Genomic DNA, 21,079 nt, shown 5'->3' with positions numbered 1-21,079 from the left:
TCCTGACCCAAAGTCAGATGTTTAAATGACTGAGCCACCCAGGCGCCACCTGTTTTATGATAATCTAAAACAATTTTTTAAATTTACTTACCTGTTTTTGGAGAGAGAGAGAGACAGCACGAGTGAAGGAGTGGCAGAGTGAGTGAGAGAATACCAAGCTGGCTCTGTGCCATCAGCACAGAGCCTGATATGGGGCTCAAACTCATGAACTGTAAGATCATGACCTGAGCCAAAACCAAGAGTCAGACGCCTAACCAACTGAGCCATCCAGGCACCCCTAAAACAAATTTTTTAAAGATATGAGTCAAAAAGGATAGAGAGTTGATGGGGGGAGAAAACCAGAAAAGCATTTTCAGCAGATTTCTAGAAAACAGAAAGCAGACGGAATATGAGCAGGACAGAGGAAGCTGTAATCTAGAGATACTGTAAGGGGGACACCAGTGAGAAGCATGCTGACTGGCCCACAGCCCCTGAGAAGTTCAGACTTGGATGTAAAAATTATAGCAACAAGGAATAGGCCTGAAAATGACTAGTTGAAAATTACATATAACAGAATGGTCAGATCCCAAAACCTCTGCCCTCCCCCTCTCAGCCAAATACAATCTCTCACCTCCTTCACTGTCTCCCATGGGTAAAAGATAATTTTTCCCTCTATAAAGTAATGGAAGACAACCAGGCAGAAGGGATGTGCAGAGGGATAGCTATAAAGAAATATGTATAAAGTAGAAAACAGAAGGTGAGGTGGAGGACAGGCAGGAGGGAGTTAAAAGCAAAACAAAACAAAAACAAACAAACAAAAACCCAGACCCTCCTTGGACCCCTTCCTTCTGAAGAGGACCAGTGAATTCCTTAGAGAGACTGAACAGTCCCCGTCAAAGAAAAGGCCTCCAGCCAAATGACTGGCTCCCTGACAATCATTCCCTAATGCAGTACTTCTCAACATTTGATCCTCTTACAGTTGCTGACCTGCCAACTCTTTATTACTTGTCTACGCTTTTCATAATGAATAGGAACAAATAATTCACTGAGTGGCATTTCTGAGTAGCACTGTGCTAGTGAAGCCCATCACTTGTCAAGCACTGGCCACAAACAAAGAACTTTCAATTAGTCTTTTGGGGGCCATCCATATATGACAGATGGTCAAGTCTAGCCAGAAACACAAAAAAAGTCACTTAAATGATCGAGGAAAAAAAAAAAACCTAAAACTTAAAACAACAACAAAAACCGATGCTAACAGAATAGGAAAGAAAAGCATATATATCCTCAAAAAATATTTAATTTTTTAACATTTATTCATTTTTTGAGAGACAGAGAGAGGCAGAACATGAGCAGGGGAGGGGCAGAGAGAGAGGGAGATGCTGAATCCGAAGCAGGCTTCATGAAGGCTCTGAGCTGTCAGCACAGAGCCCGAAGCGGGGCTCGAACTCACCAATGGCGAGATCATGACCTGAGCCAAAGTAGGACACTTAACCGACTGAGCCACCTAGGCACCCCCTCAGAAAAATATTTTATCTGTGAACTAAGATGAATATTTTTTAGAAACAGAATAGAAATAAAGGAAGTCTTAGAAATTAAAATACTTTTTAAATATACATAAAATTCAGTAGACGATAAGGCTGGAAGATCAAAATGAAGAAATCTTTTAGAAAGAACACAGACAATGGTGTTGAAACAACTGGAGAAAAAGAGAAGAAAATTAAGCATCAGTCTAGGAGGTCTAATATCTGATTAGGATAGAAACTGAGTTCTCAAAACCAACAATGAAACCTAGAAGAGGGTGGAGCAATACCTTCAAAACTCTGAGGGGAGGGGTGCCCGGGTGGCTCAGTCGGTTGAGCGTCCGACTTCGGCTCAGGTCATGATCTCACCATTGGTGAGTTCAAGCCCCACTTCCGGCTCTGTGCTGACAGCTCAAAGCATGGAGCCTGCTTTGGATTCTGTCTTCTTGCCCCTCCCCTGCTCATGCTCTGTCTTTCTCAAAAATAAACATTAAAAAAATTTATTAAAAAAAATCTGAGGGTAAATTATTTTAAACTTAATATTGTATATGTAGTCAAACTATCAATGAGATGTGAAAATTGAAAAAAGACATTTTAGACACAGAAAATTTGCCTCTCAGCTACCACTTCTTAGGAAGCTTTAAGTGCTTTAGGTAGTGCTCCAGAATAAACTAGGAAACAGATCCAACATAGAAAGGTGACAAGAGGAGATCATGGGATAATGGCTGTGTAACTGGTCAAGAAAACAACCAGGTCAGATTGGCGTAAAAGGACAAATACAGAATAGATCTCCCTAGTAAAAACAGGAAATCAGATTATCTGATATTTGGGGACAAAAACCCTTCAAAACTATTGATGAGAATATGGTGGACCTGACAGAATAACTGGGAAAAGCTTAAGATAGGTTTCTAGAAATTATGTGTTAAAAATGAGGCAATTATTAATTCTAGGATAAATAAAATGATGTGAAATGTAATCGTGGTGCAATGCTTTGCTCCACAGTCATAAGTAATAATAGCTACTGTGTTTCCCAAATATGATATAACTGTAATAATAATGGGAGAAGGAAAGGTATGTTAAAGAGCTTTAATCAGCAGGTTAACATTATCAAGAAGATATTAATGATGACTAAAACCATTAAATCAAGCAATAGCAGACTAGGCATATTGTTTAGATACACTAAAACAAATGCCAAAAGATAACTTTTGGACTCAAAGTGATTATCTCTAAGACTTAAAGAAAGTTGGGACAGGGACTACTGGCTTTCATCATAAGGCTTGTCGATTTTTTTTTAACTGTATATACACGTTACTTTGATAAAATATAAATTTATTTATTTACAAAGCTATAAAATCAAATAAGGTCACTGTGATCGATTTGATTTTAGACATGATATTTATTTTGAAATTTCGAATGACATTAGGGGAAATATGATTTTTATGTTTATTGAATGGAGCATGGGCTAAAAAAAAGCTCTAAAACACTTCCTTAGATCATCCAAACTCTACAACAAACATTTATGCACCAAAACTCCTCTTGAAACAGCACTCCTTTACTGCCTCTCCCCTCCTTTCAAAAAACACATGTTTATAAATAAGAAGACTTTTCACCTTAACCAACAAAGGACGATACAAGAATTCTAAGGCATTGTTTCCACGAAGATAGAAGGTGAGCATTCATTAACCCTCCAGTCAGCTGTTCTCTTTCCTGGTCTGGCTTTTCGTTTCCTGTATGCCCCACCCTCTTCATTATTTCATCATCCTTACTTCTCTACTTCTTCTACATCCTTACTTCTTCCTTTTCTATTTACTAGACATTTCCTTGATCTAATACCAAATTTAGCCCATCTACCTATAACTCAGGTGACAATATGACCACCTCCTGGTAAGAACAGATGTTTCTAAGTAATATATACAAACCTTGCAGTTAATGCTGTTAAAATGATTAATATATATCCATAATGGCAATCAAATCTAGACATAGAAATGTTAAAACGTGGGATTTATTGACCTTGGGCTAAAATTTAGTGCTTAAACATTAACAACAACACTGAGGCATTATTATTTTAGCAAGACACTTGAACATAGCAAAATTAATTTTGTTCATTTTTATTAATACAGAACATACTAACAGAACATTATCTTTAAATATAATCAAGGTTACAAACAAACTGATAACTAACCAATAAACAAAAAATATTCACTTGACTCTCCTCTTGGTTGAATAATTCTCCATTTGGTAGTACAATTATTTTTACCAATTCATTTTTAACTGCCTTATGATTTCAATGAAACTTCTTAGCTTTTACATATTAAATAATTCCTTCAACTGGGAAATTTCATATATCAAAATACTTCCTGTAAGTCAATGCATTCTTCAATGCCTTCTACTTAACCTGAATGCAATAAAATGCAGTATGATTCTCTAAAAGTTGAATATGACATTAATATTTCCAAAAGATGAGCATAAGCCCCATAAAAAAAGAAATGTTTTTCCTTCCCACCAGGCTTCGCAGAGGCCATATGAATGTTCCACATTCTTCATAATTAGTAACAGGAATCCCTTAGCGTTCAAACGGCAGGAGACAGGAAGGAAATTAGGCCATCGATGAACTTGTAAATAGATAAAACTCCAAATATATCTTAAGATTCTGTCTTCACCCCAGATGAGAAAGTGTTGGAAGGGTCTTCAACTTTTCTTTCGTGGCACCTTTGGTCCCCTAATTAGAAAAAGAGACGCAGGACGGCAGTCCTCCTTGAACAAAACAAACTCAATCTGGGAAGACTGGCAAAAACCTTCTCTCCCAGTGATGTGTCCCAGAAAATAAACTGCCATGTGAAAGAGGGTCAATGGTCAGAATAAATAATAATATTCTGAAGGACTGACAAGACAAAGAATATTTTTAGACAAAGAATACCCTATGCACTCAGAAATTTCAGGATAATCATACATTAAGTACCTCATGCAAGTGATATTCTACCAGTTAAAAGTAATTATGAATTACAAGTTCTTTTAACTAAATTTCATGTTATACAAAACTTAAGAAGTGTGGCACATTTCTATTAACCATTACATTATTTTTTGTTGTTGTTGTTTTTTAAAAAAAAAAACATATATTAATCAAAACTGATACATTACCCAGACCTTTTGATTTAAAATATAACTGAACAAAATCATCACAAACTCTGAATAAACAGCCATTCTTCTATACAAATATAGGAGTTATTTTAGTTAAAAAAGAAAAGCCATTTCTATGCAATTAAGCCACCTCTGATTAAGACATACATTTTCATGCATGTTGAAAAAGTAAGTTTACATTCAAGAGTAAGTTCCATAGCAAACAAATTACAGCATTTATTCAATAAGGAATATTAAAATAATTCCAGTTAATAGAAAATAAAGTAACTTCAACCATATATATTATAATTTATCATGTGCATACTGCAAAATCTCCAGAATTTAATTAGAAAATTTAAAGAATTTATTTTTTAAGTGTCTTAGGAGAAACCAACCAAAATAATTGGTACCTTAACCAAAGAGAATGTGCATACATCTCTATATTTGACCTATATGCAAAAATTGAATGAAATATGAAAGTCACTGTTTTCTAAATTTTCTGCAATACAACATTAGTACTTAAATCAAAACTTACCTGCAAAATAAAAACAGCCTGAGGTATTTCCAATGCTGAAGCAAATTTCTGAATGTTAAATACCACAAGAATGAAAACAGTTTCCTCTGAACACTTACATCTGGCAGAAGATGAAGGTCTGCCAAGAAATTTTCCCATCTCACCTATATTCTTTTGTCCCTTATGAAGTATAAGCTTCAAGGGAAATGATCACATGTAAAAACATATCAAGTGAGTTGGGGTTCCTGACTGCAACATCTTAATCAAATGGAAAAAGGAATTTTAAATTCTCCCACCTGAGACCCATCTGACCTCTTCAGCCATGACCATTAATTCCTATGCTAGACAAGGTAAGCATGTCCTTTCAAATCAAAGCTATACTTGACAAAGAACTGTACTGGATAAATGGAATACTTGAACAACCTCAACAAAGATGGCACTTTAAGCCTTTACACATGACACATGAAAATGATGAAGCGTTTTATTTAGATTTAGATCTTTTTTGTAACTCTGAATCCTGCAAGGTTAGCAAGGTGTTATATTCACACATCTTGTAATCCCTTTCTTCACACAACAGGCACACATATACAGCATCACATGTCAATATAATATTATCAACACAGCATAAATATTTAAGCAATAGATGCATTTCACATAAGAGAGACTATGCATCATATGGCCTGACCCAACAAAAAGCAAACATTAGAATGCCATTTCAGCAGTTACAGTGTTGATATGATCTATATAGTTAATTTGTTTCATACCCGTCATATAGTTCCATAAGACATCCATAAGGAAGAAGCAAAGGACAAAAACTGTTTTTTTTAAAAAAACCAAAGTTATGTGCCAACTTCAAAAATGACATACTAATCAGACATCAGCATTCAAAAGCTAGGTTGAATAGGACTGGCCTTGATGCACATGCAGTAAATCTGTTTTCAGAATATAAAATTAAATGGTAATGTCAGCAGTATTACTACTGTTTCTATATTTATGATTGATTACTAGCAGTACAACTCCTAGAAGGAAGGAGATGGATCCAATAGTGATGTAAGCAATCCCCAAAAATGGATTTTTTCCTCCCATCCATGAAATAGTGCTCAAGATCATCCGTTTTCGTCCATCAAAAGAGTGTACAGGGTAATCTGAAGAATGTATAGGAAGGCTTTTCCATGTCTAGTTACTTGATTTTTAAAACACAACTTAAAAATTTGGCATTTAATTGCTTGTAATTCACTGGTATAATTCTATGATACACAGGCACCTTACTCACATTTTCCGAACCACAACATAATTATATGACTATTACCTTGAAGCACTGATTTAGCAAGTTAAACATTAGTAGTGAAAACCAATATAGTTTACAAGCAAAAACAACCGAATTTAAGGGTTAAATGGCTTCTCAGGTACTTTTACTCTCATTACACAGAAGGGGCAAAAGACCACAAAGAAATGTAATGTGAAAAAAATATTTCAGATGAACAGCAATAAAACCAACAGAGGAAGAGAAGACTGACAGACCAGAAGAAAAAGGAAGAATGAAGAGGTTGGAGGTCTCTGTGAGCTCAAAGAGCATGTGTAATAAAAGAGTAATTATGAGAATACAAGAGGACTCAGAGCACAAGGTCAAAGAGTATGATATTGAAGTTTTAACTTGTTGATTTGGAGCAATGACAAAACTCATAGTGTGACGCAGAGGTGATGGCTGAAAGAGAGTAGAAATGAAGGGTGAACTGTTAAAGAGATTTAAGAAATGGGACACCAGTATATTGGATGAGCTATCTACATGGACCAATTCTAAGATTTTGGCAAGAATTAGAACAGAGAACACAGAACTAAATCCCTATGTGAAAGGTTTACAACCTTTTCAAAGACATCTTTTGAATCAAGTTTAGGCCCCATTTGTTTCTCTGCAATTTCCCATCCCTATGGATGTGCCCTATTACTCCAAATGGCAGACTCTGCCAGTTTCTTAAATCAACCCTAAACCTGAAGCAGGAATGATTATAATAAGAGTTCTAACTAATATAACACTCTGGGAGACAAACTATCAAATCACTCATGCTAGCCTCTCTGTATCCCAACCCCCCAAAATGGGCTTCTGTCTTAATTCTGGTGTCTAGTTCCCACTTGATACCTCATTTTTATAATTACCCTTGATGCTTCGCAGACCCAAATTCCTGTCTCGTCAGTCTTTGAGAGCCTACGTTCTTCGATTTCTCTTCTCAGTGCCTTGGATGCAAATAGTCTCTTAACTAAGACAAAGTACTAAGTACTCCAAAGACTTCCCTAAATTATGCTCTAGGCTACAGGGTGGTATCTGCCCTTACTCCTTACTAGATCTTCTGGATGCTGTAACAGAGCTGCCTTCTACTCTGGCACTAGCCTCAGGATAATTGCTCCTATGTGGGCCTCGTTTCCAAAACGTGGCTACTTTTAGTCTGTCATTATCAGGTCATATTCAGTTGCATACTCAGGTGCAAAATTAAGAGGCTAAGGATCCAAGAAGACATTTGTTTTGAAATTAGGTCTGTTAACCATTCACTAATACATTATAAAACTAAAACTATATTTAGTTTTAATAGCTCATTTGGATTATGAAAAATCAAAAATGCAAAGCATTAGCAAACATTCAAATGCTAATATTTGAGAAAATTTTCATTCATGATATATGTAAGCAATGGGCTACAGATTAAAAGATGTAAGGACTTTGTTTAGAATAAAGGGTAGTGTCCCATTATTATCAGCTAAGGAAGACTTTGTAACCACACCAATATGGCTATGGCTTGGTCTGATTACTTGAGTGAACTATCTAGGGATGCGGCCTGTAGTAGTGGCAGATGGTAAAGTCATGGCCTTTGGAGTCAATAGCTTGATTGGGAACCCCAACTCTTCTACTTATTATCTGCATAACCTTGGGTAAGTTACTTAAATGCTCTATGTTCCTATATACGTGGCTACGCACATGGAGATGATGATACTCATCTCATAATGCTTCAAATAAAATAAAATAATGCATGAACAGTACTTGGTACAATGTTGACATATAATCAGAATGAAATAAATTATATTTATCAGCACTGAAAAGTACACCTGAATTATTAACGTAAAATAATACAGCTAATGATAAAAGTGTTTTGGTACTATGAACATAATAGTTACAAACAATTATATTGATGTGAACTAACATTCACTGATTCTTAATATCTAAAGAATATATAAAAGTATATATAGATACATATATCTAAATAAGCTGAATGCTAATTTAGCATCAGTTTTGTTCACTGGCCTTTGCATTAAGCTCAATTACAATTTCCATTGTAGAAATATCTAGCATATTAATAAATCTACCACCAGCATCTTAAATAATTTTATCAAGTAATATGCCTGAATCTTAGTACAAAGTTTATAAAAATTTAAGACTTCTGGAAGATATAAGTGAAAAGATACCCTCTCATATGTATACACACATAACTCTTACAAAAATGAGATCAAAACTAAAACACAGAATAGCATGTCACATAAATGAGATAAGACTAAATTATACTCTCTCTCTTTTCAAATTCTATGAATCTGTGCACATGGCCAAAAAAGGATACTGTATGTGATATTCAAATAGTATCGTCCAGCTGGCAATGTTGGATGTAAATCACTTTTCCGCTCTATTAGACGATATAACTTACGAAAAGTAGGTAATGCTGCAGTTCGCATCCAAACAATAAAATCCTCATTTATGAACCCATTATTATCTGGTTCAGAATCCAGCATGTACACTGGTTTAACCCAGTTTACTGGCTTTGTTGTATCTTAAAAAAAGAAGAGAAGGGTGAGGGGACAAAATATTCAATTCTATTAGGAGTTTCACTGAAAATTCACACTCAAAACAAAGATATGCAATACACAATCTGAATATTTTTCCTATTTTCAAAGGTATAAACATATGCATATTCCAAGAAAGTCTTGAAATCTAGAGACAAACCAATTCCTCATGTAATAACAAGTAATTACAAAGATTTGATGGCTATCTCCATTAAGAAAATACTAAAAGTACGCTATGAGGTACATACCAAAAAGCAGATGATTTAATGCAAAGATATAATGGCAAAAAACATTACATTGCAAAATTTAGGAGGTACAGAATCAAAACTAAATTTAAATTTATAATTATAATAAAAAATTGGGTCTTGTTTAAAAGAAACTTGCCTGCAATTTGTAAAGACAATGGCTGAAATGCTTATAAGAAAATACCAGAAAAATTCAAGATTAAATGTACATGCATATTTCCTTTAGAATTTCAGTACATTAGAACATCCTACATATTTTACCTAACTTGGTATGAAGTTAAGAAAAGTTGCTGTTTTTAAAAAAGCATAAAAGTTTTTAAGATTCTAAAGATAGAAAATTTTAGGTACTTCATTAAAACTCCTTGCTTATATCATATTTGAAAGAAATATTAGTAAATTTTACCTTTAAATCGTTCTTCTAGACTTTCTCCTCCAGGGGGATTTCTGAATTTTACATTTTTATCTGTCCACCAAGCAATACCTTTCTTTTTCAAAGGAATAGGTGTAGGATGAGATTCATTGCCAACCAGAAACAATTCTAATGTATCTAAACACACAAAAAAGAAAAAATTGCTAAGTATCTATTGAATATCCATAGGATCTACTATACTCTCAGAAATAAGGATCTGGTATCTGCTCCCAAAAGGGGTTATAACCGGGTAAGCAGGCATATGACATATATTTCCTCTTGACTACTTATATGTGAATTATCTATGGTAACTTTATAATCCTAGATGGACTTCTCTTCCCTCAATATAGTTATAGGTCACTTCTCCTATATGGCTAGCTGGTATATGATAAGGCGAAATGTTTTAGTATTAACCCAAATAAAATAATTTGCAGGGTAAATCTGCTTCTCTTCCTTTTCTTTAAAAAATGCACTCCTAAATAGTTTCTGGCTTATCCATTTCTCTATCTGCACTGTGCAATATGGTAGCCACTAGCTACATGGCCACAGAGCCATTGACATTATGGCTGGTCCAAATGAATATGTTTTGTAATAATATATTATTATATTTTTGAAACAATACATTTCAGAAATTAAAAACTCAGTACAAAAAAAAAAACAGAATATAAAGTATCTCCTTAACTTGAATTTAAATTAAAAAAAGAATATAAAATATCTCACTCATATTTTATATACTGAACACAATTTATACAGTAGGAAGGTAATAATATTTGGGGCATATTGGGTTCAATAAAGTATATTAGCAAAAGCAATTTTACTTGTTTCTATTTAGTGTTTTTTAATGTGCCTATTATAAAATTTTAAATTATATATACATGTCTCACAATGATGGTTTACATTATATTTGTATCAAACAGTGCTGCCCTAAAAGATCAACTATAGCTCCTTTGTAATGGTATAAATATTTGAAGTTGGTGGAAAAGGCAGCCTGGCTTTTATTTTATCATATATGAAATGTGAAAGCAGAATGTCTCCGTTCCTTTCTTCCCAGAGAGAGAATTCATTCTTAAAGTATAAGAATTCTCAAAAAAGTCCCAAGTCATTATGACATTCCATTGAATAACTAGTTGATATATTTATTTTAAAGTTGCTGAATTTTTCAATTTCATTCATGTTTACTAGACTACCAAATCAGTATCAATAAATTATACAAAGTTTTGTAATTATATATATTTATAATCCGTATCTTTTGTTTATAACTATATCATACCATTAAACATGCTGTTGGCAATAGCTCCACAAGGAGCAATTGGTTTGTCTTCGTTTCTTCGATAAGGCTCACATTCTTTACTGGGATTCTGATGTTTGAAAGGAAAAGAAGAAAAAATTATTACACAGGCCTCCAGGAGAACTATGAGCTAGCCATACTTACTGATTAAAAATTCAATCCCTACGTGTCTCACCTGCAATGCATGCAGAATAGATCTGTATTGTAAAGACTATAAATAACATCACATTTAAATACTCAAATTATTTCTTAACATAATTACCTTACATAAAGGTAATAATTGTATTACCTTTATAATGTAACCCTTCCTTGCATATATTTTGTCATACATGCATATATCAAACTGACTTTTTAAAAACTTTCATATCAACACAAAAATCATACCACAAGGAGTTTTCTGTGCAAGAAAAATTAACAAGCAGTCTGTTGTCAATCTTAAACCAAAAGTAGACTGGAGGCTCTAGGTCCAGCTATATACTACTATGTGCCTTTGGGCAAGTTCCTTGGTTTCCCTGGGCCTCACAAAATGAACATGTTCAACTAGATAATCTCAAATTGTGTAATTCTAGGTTAATCCCACGGTCCCATGTCAAAGGAAGGAAGGAGGGAAGGAGGGAGGGATGGAAGGGGGCTAAGGTAGATTCATTCCTAGAATATACCGCTCTTCTTTAAATTGTGCATCCAGATACTAGGATAACAAAAATGTTTTGACTTAGTCCCTACTGAAGATTTCAAGGAGATGTAGCAGTTGCAGGATTAAACCAGAGATTCTACCAAGTCTGAGATTAGGTATATGTCCGGGTTGTTCTGAAACTCCGAAGCTACAGTAAGCCATGTCTCAAAACACATAAAAAAATTAAAAATAAACAGGGGCGCCTGGGTGGCGCAGTCGGTTAAGCATCCGACTTCAGCCAGGTCACGATCTCGCGGTCTGTGAGTTCGAGCCCCGCGTCTGGCTCTGGGCTGATGGCTCAGAGCCTGGAGCCTGTTTCCGATTCTGTGTCTCCCTCTCTCTCTGCCCCTCCCCCGTTCATGCTCTGTCTCTCTCTGTCCCAAAAATAAATAAACGTTGAAAAAAAAAATTAAAAAAAAAAAATTAAAAATAAATAAATAATAAAATAAAATAAAATAAAATAAAATAAAATAAAATAAAATAAAACAAAACAGACTAAGATATTCTTGATTGGAAATTAACTAGACCCTAGTTAGTCCTTTTAGGGCTATTCTATTACCAACCAACACTGGCTTGTATCCAACATTCTCTGTGTCTAGACTGGATAAAGAACTGCCTGCATGGAAAAAAAAGGCTAAAGAAACATGTGGCAGGGATCTCATTAAGTCTCTTTAATATCTGACTTCTCAGCTTTCTGTTCCCTAAGCCATCTAGATTTATAAAGTTAGTACACTGAGACCTTGAAGACAGACAGTATATAACTGGCTTATGACTACTGGAATGTTTTGATGAACACTGCGATTTCAAAAAAAAAAAAAAAGTTTTAAATATAAATAAACTCTCAGAAGGAAAAATATATCCTAGTCACTAAATTCTTCAGTAAGCTTTAAAAGAAAGGAAAATATTATTTACTACCTATGCATCAGGTACTGAATGCTAGATACTTTGCAGTAACTGGCTTAGGAAAGCCATGTAATGAGTACCTAATATATCATGTACCATGCAAGGTGCTAGAAACAGAAAAAATTTTTTTAAATAATAAAGTCACAGTGTAACAGAGGAAACAGATCCATACACAACCAATTATTATATGAAATAAGAGTCATGATGAAGGTGTCAATATATGTGTCTATATTCGTTCAACATATATTTATAAATGTCTTCCATGTGCTAAGCTCTGGCAAGGTGTTTGGTATATGGTGGTTAAAGAAAGTCATGCTCCCTGCCCTCATGAGCTTACAGTGTAGCTGAGAAAACAGAAGACAAATAACTAAATATATAATTACAAATTACAGTAAGTGTTATGAAAATAGTGTGCAAGTGATTATGGGGGATGGCAAAATAAATTACTTTGGAATCTATGATAAGGAAAAGTTGGCTCTGGAGGTGGTATCATGTAAGTTAAGACCTAAAGGAGACAAGCATGTGAGAAGCAGGCAGAAGAGGGTTTTAAGCAGAGAATAATACATGCCATTGAGAAAAAACTGGATATTTCTGAGAAGGTAAAAGGTAAATGTAGTTAGAGTATGGGAACAAGGAGAATGACATGACACTGGAGAATTATGCATAGTTCAGGTCATCCTGAGATTTACTCCAAGTGCTAGTAGACCACTGAAAAATTTTAAGCAGAAAGTGGCATTTACATTTTTTTTTTTAAAAGATCACTATAGTGACTATGTAGAAAATGACCTCAAAGTAGGGCCAGAACAAATGATGTGGAGAGAGTTTGGAATGAATGATGTGGAGTTTGTTAAGCAAGGTGAGAAGTGACTTGGGATAAGGTATGAATGAACTAAATATGTAAAGAAGTTATTTTGTATCAAAGGGCACTAAAGACAATAGCAGGCCTCCAGATGAGAGGGCCTCCAGGGGAAGAGTTAAACCAGCATCCTAGGCAAATAAAATGTAAAATGGGCAGATTACTTGGTCCCAGGAATGGTTAGGGAGCAGCTTACATTGCCCAGGGCAGCCAGGTCATAGGTACGTTAAAGACAGAGTATGAGCGGCTGCACCAGGTTCCTCAAAAAATTAAAAATAGAGCTACCCTATGGCCTAGCAATAGCACTGCTAGGAATCTACCCAAAGGATACAGGAGTGCTGATGCATAGGGGCACTTGTACCCCAATGTTTATAGCAGCACTTCCAACAATAGCCAAATTATGGAAAGACCCTAAATGTCCATCAACTGACAAATGGATAAAGAAGATGTGGTTTATATATACAATGGAATACTACTTGGCAATGAGAAAGAATGAAATCTGGCCATTTGCAGCAACGTGGATGGAACTGGAGGGTATTATGCTAAATGAAATAAGCCAGGTGAAATAAGCCAGATCACTCATATGTGATCTTGAGAAACGTAACAGAAGACCATGGGGGAGGGGACGGGAAAAAAAAAAAAGTTAGAGAGGGAGGGAAGCAAACCATAAGAGACTCTTAAGGACTGAGAACAAACCAAGGGTAGATGGGGGTGGGGGAGAGGGGAAAGTGGGTGATGGGCAGGGAGGAAGGCACTTGTTGGGATGAGCACTGGGTGTTGTATGGAAACCAATTTGACAATAAATTATATTTTTTTTAAAAAAAGAGTATGAAACAATGAGGCTAGAATAGCAGGTTGGTAGCAGATTGTGAAGGATCTTACATATAATATTAAGTAACTTGGACTTCAATCTGTCCACTCTTAAAATCTTTAAAATTTTTGAAAGCCACCTGGTTTTAAAATCATGTATTTTGATCTAGCTCAGGGATCAATAAATTATAGACTGCAGGACAAATCCAGCCCACCACCTGTTTTTACAAATAAAATTTTACTAGAACACAGCTACACTACACCCATTCATTGTAAGTACTATCTATGGCTACTTTCATTCTACAGTGGCGGAAGGGGGTAGCTGTATCAAGAGACTGTAAGACCCACAAAACGCAAAATATTTACTGTCTGGCCCTTTACAGAAAAAAATTCATCAATTCCTAGTGTAGTCTAAAAGCTTTGCTTGAAGCCTGTAAGAAAAGAATCAGTCTCCACTTCTTTTGCCCTCACTAAAGACAGGGTGTATCTAAATTTTAAAAAAACTATAAACTATAAATCAATCCCCATTTTCTGGGTCTCTGAACACACCCAATTCATAATCCCAATCAACAAATTCAGAAAGGACTAAGAACCTGGTGTGTCTCACAGAACACCATCTTCTCTGGATTTGAGTCCTAATCCCACATGGATTGCAGAATATTGCACACTTAACCAGAATCTTTCAATAGATTCACTATTTCCTAAGATCTCAAACATCAGGGACCAACAATAAAACCAGTAAAGATAACCTAGAGCAGCTATATGGTCACAGGACTATTCTGGTTACAATATAGTCTTAAATTGCATTCTAAGAGATTCACTGTTTCTTTTTTTTCTTTATTTTTTTTTCAATGTTTATTTTTTTCTGAGAGACAGAGAGAGACAGAGCGTGAGCAAGGGAGGGGCAGAGAGAGGGAGGCACAGAATCCAAAGCAGGCTCCAGGCTCCGAGCTGTCAGCACAGAGCCTGATGCGGGGCTCAAACCCACCGTGACATCATGACCTGAGCCAAAGTCCGATGCTCAACCGACTGAGCCACCCAGGCACCCTGAGATTCACTGTTTCTAAGAAATCCTCAATAGCTCTGGAACTCTGAAGATTTGCTGTATTAGCAACAATTACATAAAATACTTGGGCACCACCCACCACTATGAAAAGTTTAACAACAGTCAGGAAACTAAGATCCTCTAACCCAAATAAGGCTGGGCATCAGAAGGGAAGCTTGTTAAAAAGATATTTTAGAGCTCCACCCCTGCAGAGACTGGTTTACTACACTTAGGAGAAGTCTGGAATCTGTATTTTCAAAAAGGTTCTCAGACAATTTTTCGGTAACCCATCCTTTGAACTTTACTACTCAGGCTTACCACAAGTTAGAAAACAGACAGCATACATGTTCAATTCTAAAACATAACCTCAGAAACTAAAAGTAGTTTATTTATACATTCTTACCGAGTATAACAGTAATGAACAAACTCAAAAAAGAACCAATTATATACCCAGAATACTAGACTCATCAAAATTCCATTACAGATTAATAAAGCAAAAATCCAATGACACTACTAGAAAGAAGCAGGTAGTAAGAAATTGTAAGAAATCATTAATCTGTGCAAATTCCAGGCAAAAAAAAATTTTAACTAAAAACCCTCACTAAACAAGTATAAATGACAAGTAACACTTTAATTTCATCCTAACATTATTAAATTTAACATTTTTAACTGAATAATTATTACACATTCTTATTTACATCTATCACATTTTCATATTTCATCATTTTACTTACAAGCAAAGCACTAACATCTCCATTTAGCTGACTGTCATCTCGAGATTTCACATAACGACGATGGTTTTGATAGAAATTAGACAGTCCATAATACATAAACACATTACCCTAGAGAAAGAGAACGGAAACAATTTTCATATGAAACTATTAAGTATAAACTTGTTTCATGCATACTTAAAGGCTATGTCATTTGGACTATATTAGTTGAGAATTTGTGGTAACTTAAAAGTGAACCCTACCAATCCTTAACAATCTAAAGCAGTACAAATTGTAAACAAAGTTAAAGAAGGTATGGTACAAAAATCGAAGAGTAAACTTTGAAAATATCCTTAAAGACTTCAAAGAAGTACTATCTGCATTAAAAAAAATACCTCAGGGAACCTATTAGCCTATTCTCTACTTTCAGCTTCAAATTTTTTACAATTCAGATTGGTTTTCACCTAGAGTCAACTTTTCATTTTTTTCTTATAAAATTTTTTTAATGTTCATTTATTTTTGAGAGAGAGACACACACACACAGAGTACAAGAGGGGGAGAGGCAGAGATGGAGGGAGACACAGAATCCGAAGCAGGCTCCAGGCTCCGCGCTGTCAGCACAGAGCCCATCGCAGGGCTCGAACCCACGAACCATGAGATCATGACCTGAGCCAAAGTGGGACGCTCAACTGACTGAGTCACCCAGGCGCCCCCCAGAGTCAATTTTTCAAAGGGACAATGGTCAACTTTTATTTATTGCCCAAGTAAATTCTGAACTTGAATTGAGACATAATATATTTCTCAACAAGATACTACACATAAGTAATTAATAAATTAACAATTAGTAAAGTATCTAAGATAATGAGTCAATGTGTAACAATAAAAAAATACTTTAATATAGCTGGAGGAGCCAATTGGAATAACTTGTGAAAGAAGGGTAATCTATATACACTACAATTGTTGAGAAGGTACCACAAAACCATCTTGAATGACTTAGGGTTATATATAGGAGGTAGCAGAAACAGTAAGCTATTTTCTCATTTCTGGTTGCCACCTCCATAGTCTATAATCAAAAGTAACTCAATTAAAAAAAATTCAATAACATTTCAAGTATGCTTTATTTGATTTGCTATTTTCACATACACAATTATTTATTTAAAATTTGATTTTCAAATGTCAGATTATGCAAACTTTCCCACCCTGTATAGAGAAAATGTTTATATACATAAAAACTTTTTTTTTGGTTATCAAAAATATCACAGAAACAAAGAATATGCTTAAAAATATCTCAACTAAGAAACAGTATAGTAAATTCAACTTATAAACTGAAAAAGAAATCCTTTCAATGAATACTAAGACAAAATAACTTTGAAAAGGCCGTTAATCCAATTCAAAGTTTGGTCTTGTGAAGGGACACAGAGCCCACAAAAGAATGCACTTTTCAGAAAGAGAAGCTCTGAAATAAGTGTTTTTGGATGGGGACAGAAACTACTGAAACTACTAATCATTACAAGTCTGTTTTATCTCCTTAATTCTGTCTGTTTTGACAAAAGCAGAACTTAATGCACCTATCTTTACAGTTTTCTTCATCACAGTGAAAAAGAATAGAATTTTTATGATGTTTTAAATTTATATGGGGGCGCCTGGGTGGCTCAGTTGGTTAAGCATCTGACTTCGGCTCTGGTCATGATCTCACAGTTCGTGGGTTCGAGCCCCACGTCAGGCTCTGTGCAGACACGCTCAATGTCTGGAGCCAGCTTCCGATTCTGTGTCTTCCTCTCTCTCTCTGCCCCTCCCCTGCTCACACTCTCTGTCTCTCTCAAAAATAAAACAAAACATTAAAAAGAAATTAAATTCATATGTTATTTCTGCTGAAACATAGTAAAATAATTAAATTACTGTCTTCTCCCAAATTTATTTTCATGTTTTTTAAGATAGTGTTATTATCCTTTATCTCAGTGCAAGAGCATCTACAACCACTAGATGGCAACCATCTACCAGAGACTATAAAAGTCACCGAGGCCTTTAAAAATATTTTAAGTGTGAAAAAATCTAAAAAGTTGACATGTATTAAAGTAGTTTGGCTCCCTGAAGAATAAAACAATAATTTTTTAAGCTCAATTTTTAGGTAAAGGAAAGCCCAAACTGGTTGTATAATGCCTATTCTAAATCTTCATGTCTTTTATAGCATCTGCTCAATTTCCAATGACAGATAAGTATGAAAACAAAATACACACTGACAACTACACACACACACACACACATACACAGTGTTCTAACTGCTTATCAAGACATAAAAGATCAATAAGGTTTCACTAAGTGTTTGCATTTATGGTAATTCATATCGGATAGAAAATAATACAATTAAATGATGAATGAATTAGTAAATGTTCTAAAGTAAAACTTGCTTTAGAATTAAAAGTAGGTTAAACTATTTGATATAAACATGATAAAGCCTTGATTTGTATAGTAATAAAATTTTCCAGTGAAAAGATAAAATATTTTAAATTTAGTTTATAAAGTACTAACTTGACTACTTAAATAAATACATATATTTAATTACCAGAGAGCATAATGCAATAGCCAAACAAAACAATCTTGCTCAAAAGTGTATGTACTTCAAAAAATTAAAGTGATTACAAAAAAATGAAATAACTAGTAAAAAATTTTTAATGAAGTATTTTTTAAAGCAGGCTTTTCTAACACATTGTGAATACTGACCTCAAATGACTGTTCCAGTGTGAAGTTAATGGTACAAATACAAGGTGTCACATTCGGAGACAAACATTTATTGCAGGGACTGGAAGGGTCTGTTCCGGTATAATCAATCTGTAAGAGAAAAATGTAAGTAAGCACTCCCTTGAAGAAAGTGGATACACTCTGAAATAAATTGCTATTCAAAGGAAAAATGAGTCCAATGAAACAACTTATAGTACAGAAAAAAGTTGTTTTTAAGGTATCTGTTTATATTGACAAAGTAAGGTAATAAAAACTGGAAAGGGTCCTATATTATTCTACTGGCTCATCTTTCCTAAATTTGTCTCTCCTTTTTACCAAGAGAAATATAGTTCTACATAAAATCAGATATAAAATTCTTTAAAAAAATTTTTTTAATGTTTATTTTTGAGAGAGAGAGAGAAAGAGAATGAGTGGAGGAAAGGCAGAGAGAGAGGGAGACAGAATCTGAAACAGGCTCCAGATGTGGGGTTCGAACTCACAAGAGGAGAGATCATGACCTGAGTCAAAGTCAGACGCTCAACCGACCAAGCTATCCAGGCGTCCCAGATATAAAATTCTAACTACATGATGTATAAAGATTTACACTGCTATATAAAGTCTAAACAATTAAAATACCAAACTGATACAGAGATCAGTAAACCAATCATTGCTCTCAAATCTTCCCATCTTCAATACTTTTCAGTCACCTCAGCTTTCCATGGTACATTTTCAAAAAAAACAAAAACAAAAAAACTTGGTGTTGTAAAATAAAGAATTTGTGTTGTCTGCGTCCTGGTTTTCTGGCAAGGAGCTTCTAAAACCCTTGGAATTTCCTGAATGACAGGAGTATACTTGTTTTCGATAAGCCTCTTGATTCACACACTAGAGTTTGTGCTAAAGAGATGGCTCAAGATGGGGGCTGGTCACCAGAAAGACTGCATGTGGTTAGGGACTTTGGCCCAGCCCGACCTCTGGGAAGAGGGAGAAGGATAGCAATTTAGTTCAATCATGTGGGCTAATGTTTAATCAATCATGCCTGGCCATGAAATGTCAATAAAAACTCTGGAAATGGAAGCACAGGGGAGCTTCCTGGTTGGTTAACCCATTGATGTGCCAAGAGAGTGTGATGTGCCCTGATTCCATAGAAAGGCAAAAGATTCTTCTTTCAGGATCGTCCCAGACCTCAACCAATGTGTCTTCATTTAGCTAGCCCTAATTTATGTTGTTTACAGTAAGACTGCAATCCTAAGTATAGCACTTTTCTCAAATTGAGTCATTCAGACAAATTATTGAATCTGAGAAGGGTCATAAGAACCCCAGATTTATAGTCAAGTGCAGATGGCCTGGAGACCTCTAAACTTGCAACTGACATCAGAAGGACAGTTGTGTGTGTGTGTGTGCGTGTGTGTGCGTGCGTGTGCGTGTGTGTGTGTGTGTGTTGGGAGGGGAGGTCTTAGGAAACCCCCGGATTTGTGCTAGTTAACCAGAAGTGTGGGTAGCCTGGGGACCTGACTTGCAGCTGTTGTCTAAAGTGGTGGCGGTTTTGTTGAGAACCATGCCCTTACACCTGTGGAGTCTGATGCTAGCTCACAATGGTTAGTGTCAGAGTTGAATCCTCTGTACTCTACCTATACACCCCTCCCTCCCCTAACCACTGGCAACCGCTGATCTTTTTACAGTCTTCGCAGTTTTGCCTTTTCCAGAATGTCGTACAGTTGTAATCACACAGTATGTAACCTTTTCGGATTGGCCCCTTTCACTTAATATGCATTTAAGGTTACTCCATGTCTTTTCATGGCTCAACAGCACATTTCTTCTTAGTTTTGAACATTATTCAATTTTCTGGATGCACCACAGATTATTTATCCATTCACCAACTAAAGGACACCCCAAGTTTAGGCAATTATGAGTAAATCTACTATAAACATCCTTGTGCAGGTTTTGTGTAAACCTATGTTTTCAGCCAATTTGAGTAAGTAACAGAGTAGGGATGCTGGATTGTAAGGTAAGAGCACACTCCATTTTGTAAGACTGCCAAACTATCTGTATTATTTTGCATTCCCACCAGCTGTGAATGAGTTCCTGTTGCTCCACATTCTTGCCAGCATGTGCTGCTGTCAATTTTTTGGATTTTCACCATTCTAATAGGTGTACAGTGGTATCTCGTTTTAATTTACAATTCCCTAATGATGTTATGTTATCTTTCATATACTACTTGCCATCTGTACATTAAGGACAAAATATATCCTCCCATAATTCACATGTTGAGGCACTAATTTTAAATGTGATTATATTTGGAGGTGGGACCACTGGAAGATAATCAGGTTTAGATGATGTCATGAAAGTAGGGCCCCCATGATGGGATTAGTGTCCTTATAAGCAGAGACCAGAGCTCTCTTTCTCTCTCTGTCCTGTAAGAACAAATTGAAAAGGCAGCATCTGCAAAGTCAGGAAGAGGGTCCTTACCAGGAAC

At 35.4% G+C, this 21,079-nt stretch overlaps 1 protein-coding gene across 1 annotated transcript in view; it reads right to left on the bottom strand.

The window, feature by feature from the left end:
* Positions 1-3,591: 3,591 nt before the first annotated feature.
* TMEM30A (transmembrane protein 30A) overlaps positions 3,592-21,079 on the bottom strand; it is a 39,778-nt gene continuing 22,290 nt past the window's right edge. Inside the window, 6 exon segments of the mRNA XM_047101692.1 lie at positions 3,592-6,275; positions 8,730-8,936; positions 9,598-9,741; positions 10,874-10,961; positions 15,913-16,020; positions 18,610-18,717. Coding sequence (XP_046957648.1) covers positions 6,082-6,275; positions 8,730-8,936; positions 9,598-9,741; positions 10,874-10,961; positions 15,913-16,020; positions 18,610-18,717 — 849 coding nt within the window. The 3' untranslated portion in view covers positions 3,592-6,081.

The sequence above is a fragment of the Lynx rufus genome, unplaced genomic scaffold (assembly GCF_022079265.1).
Source record: "Lynx rufus isolate CCGP_SWC_20201006 ecotype Redwood Valley unplaced genomic scaffold, mLynRuf1.p SCAF_6, whole genome shotgun sequence".
Lineage (NCBI taxonomy): Eukaryota > Metazoa > Chordata > Mammalia > Carnivora > Felidae > Lynx > Lynx rufus.
Note: the sequence above shows the minus strand (reverse complement) of the source record. Positions and strands in the feature narration are given on the sequence as shown.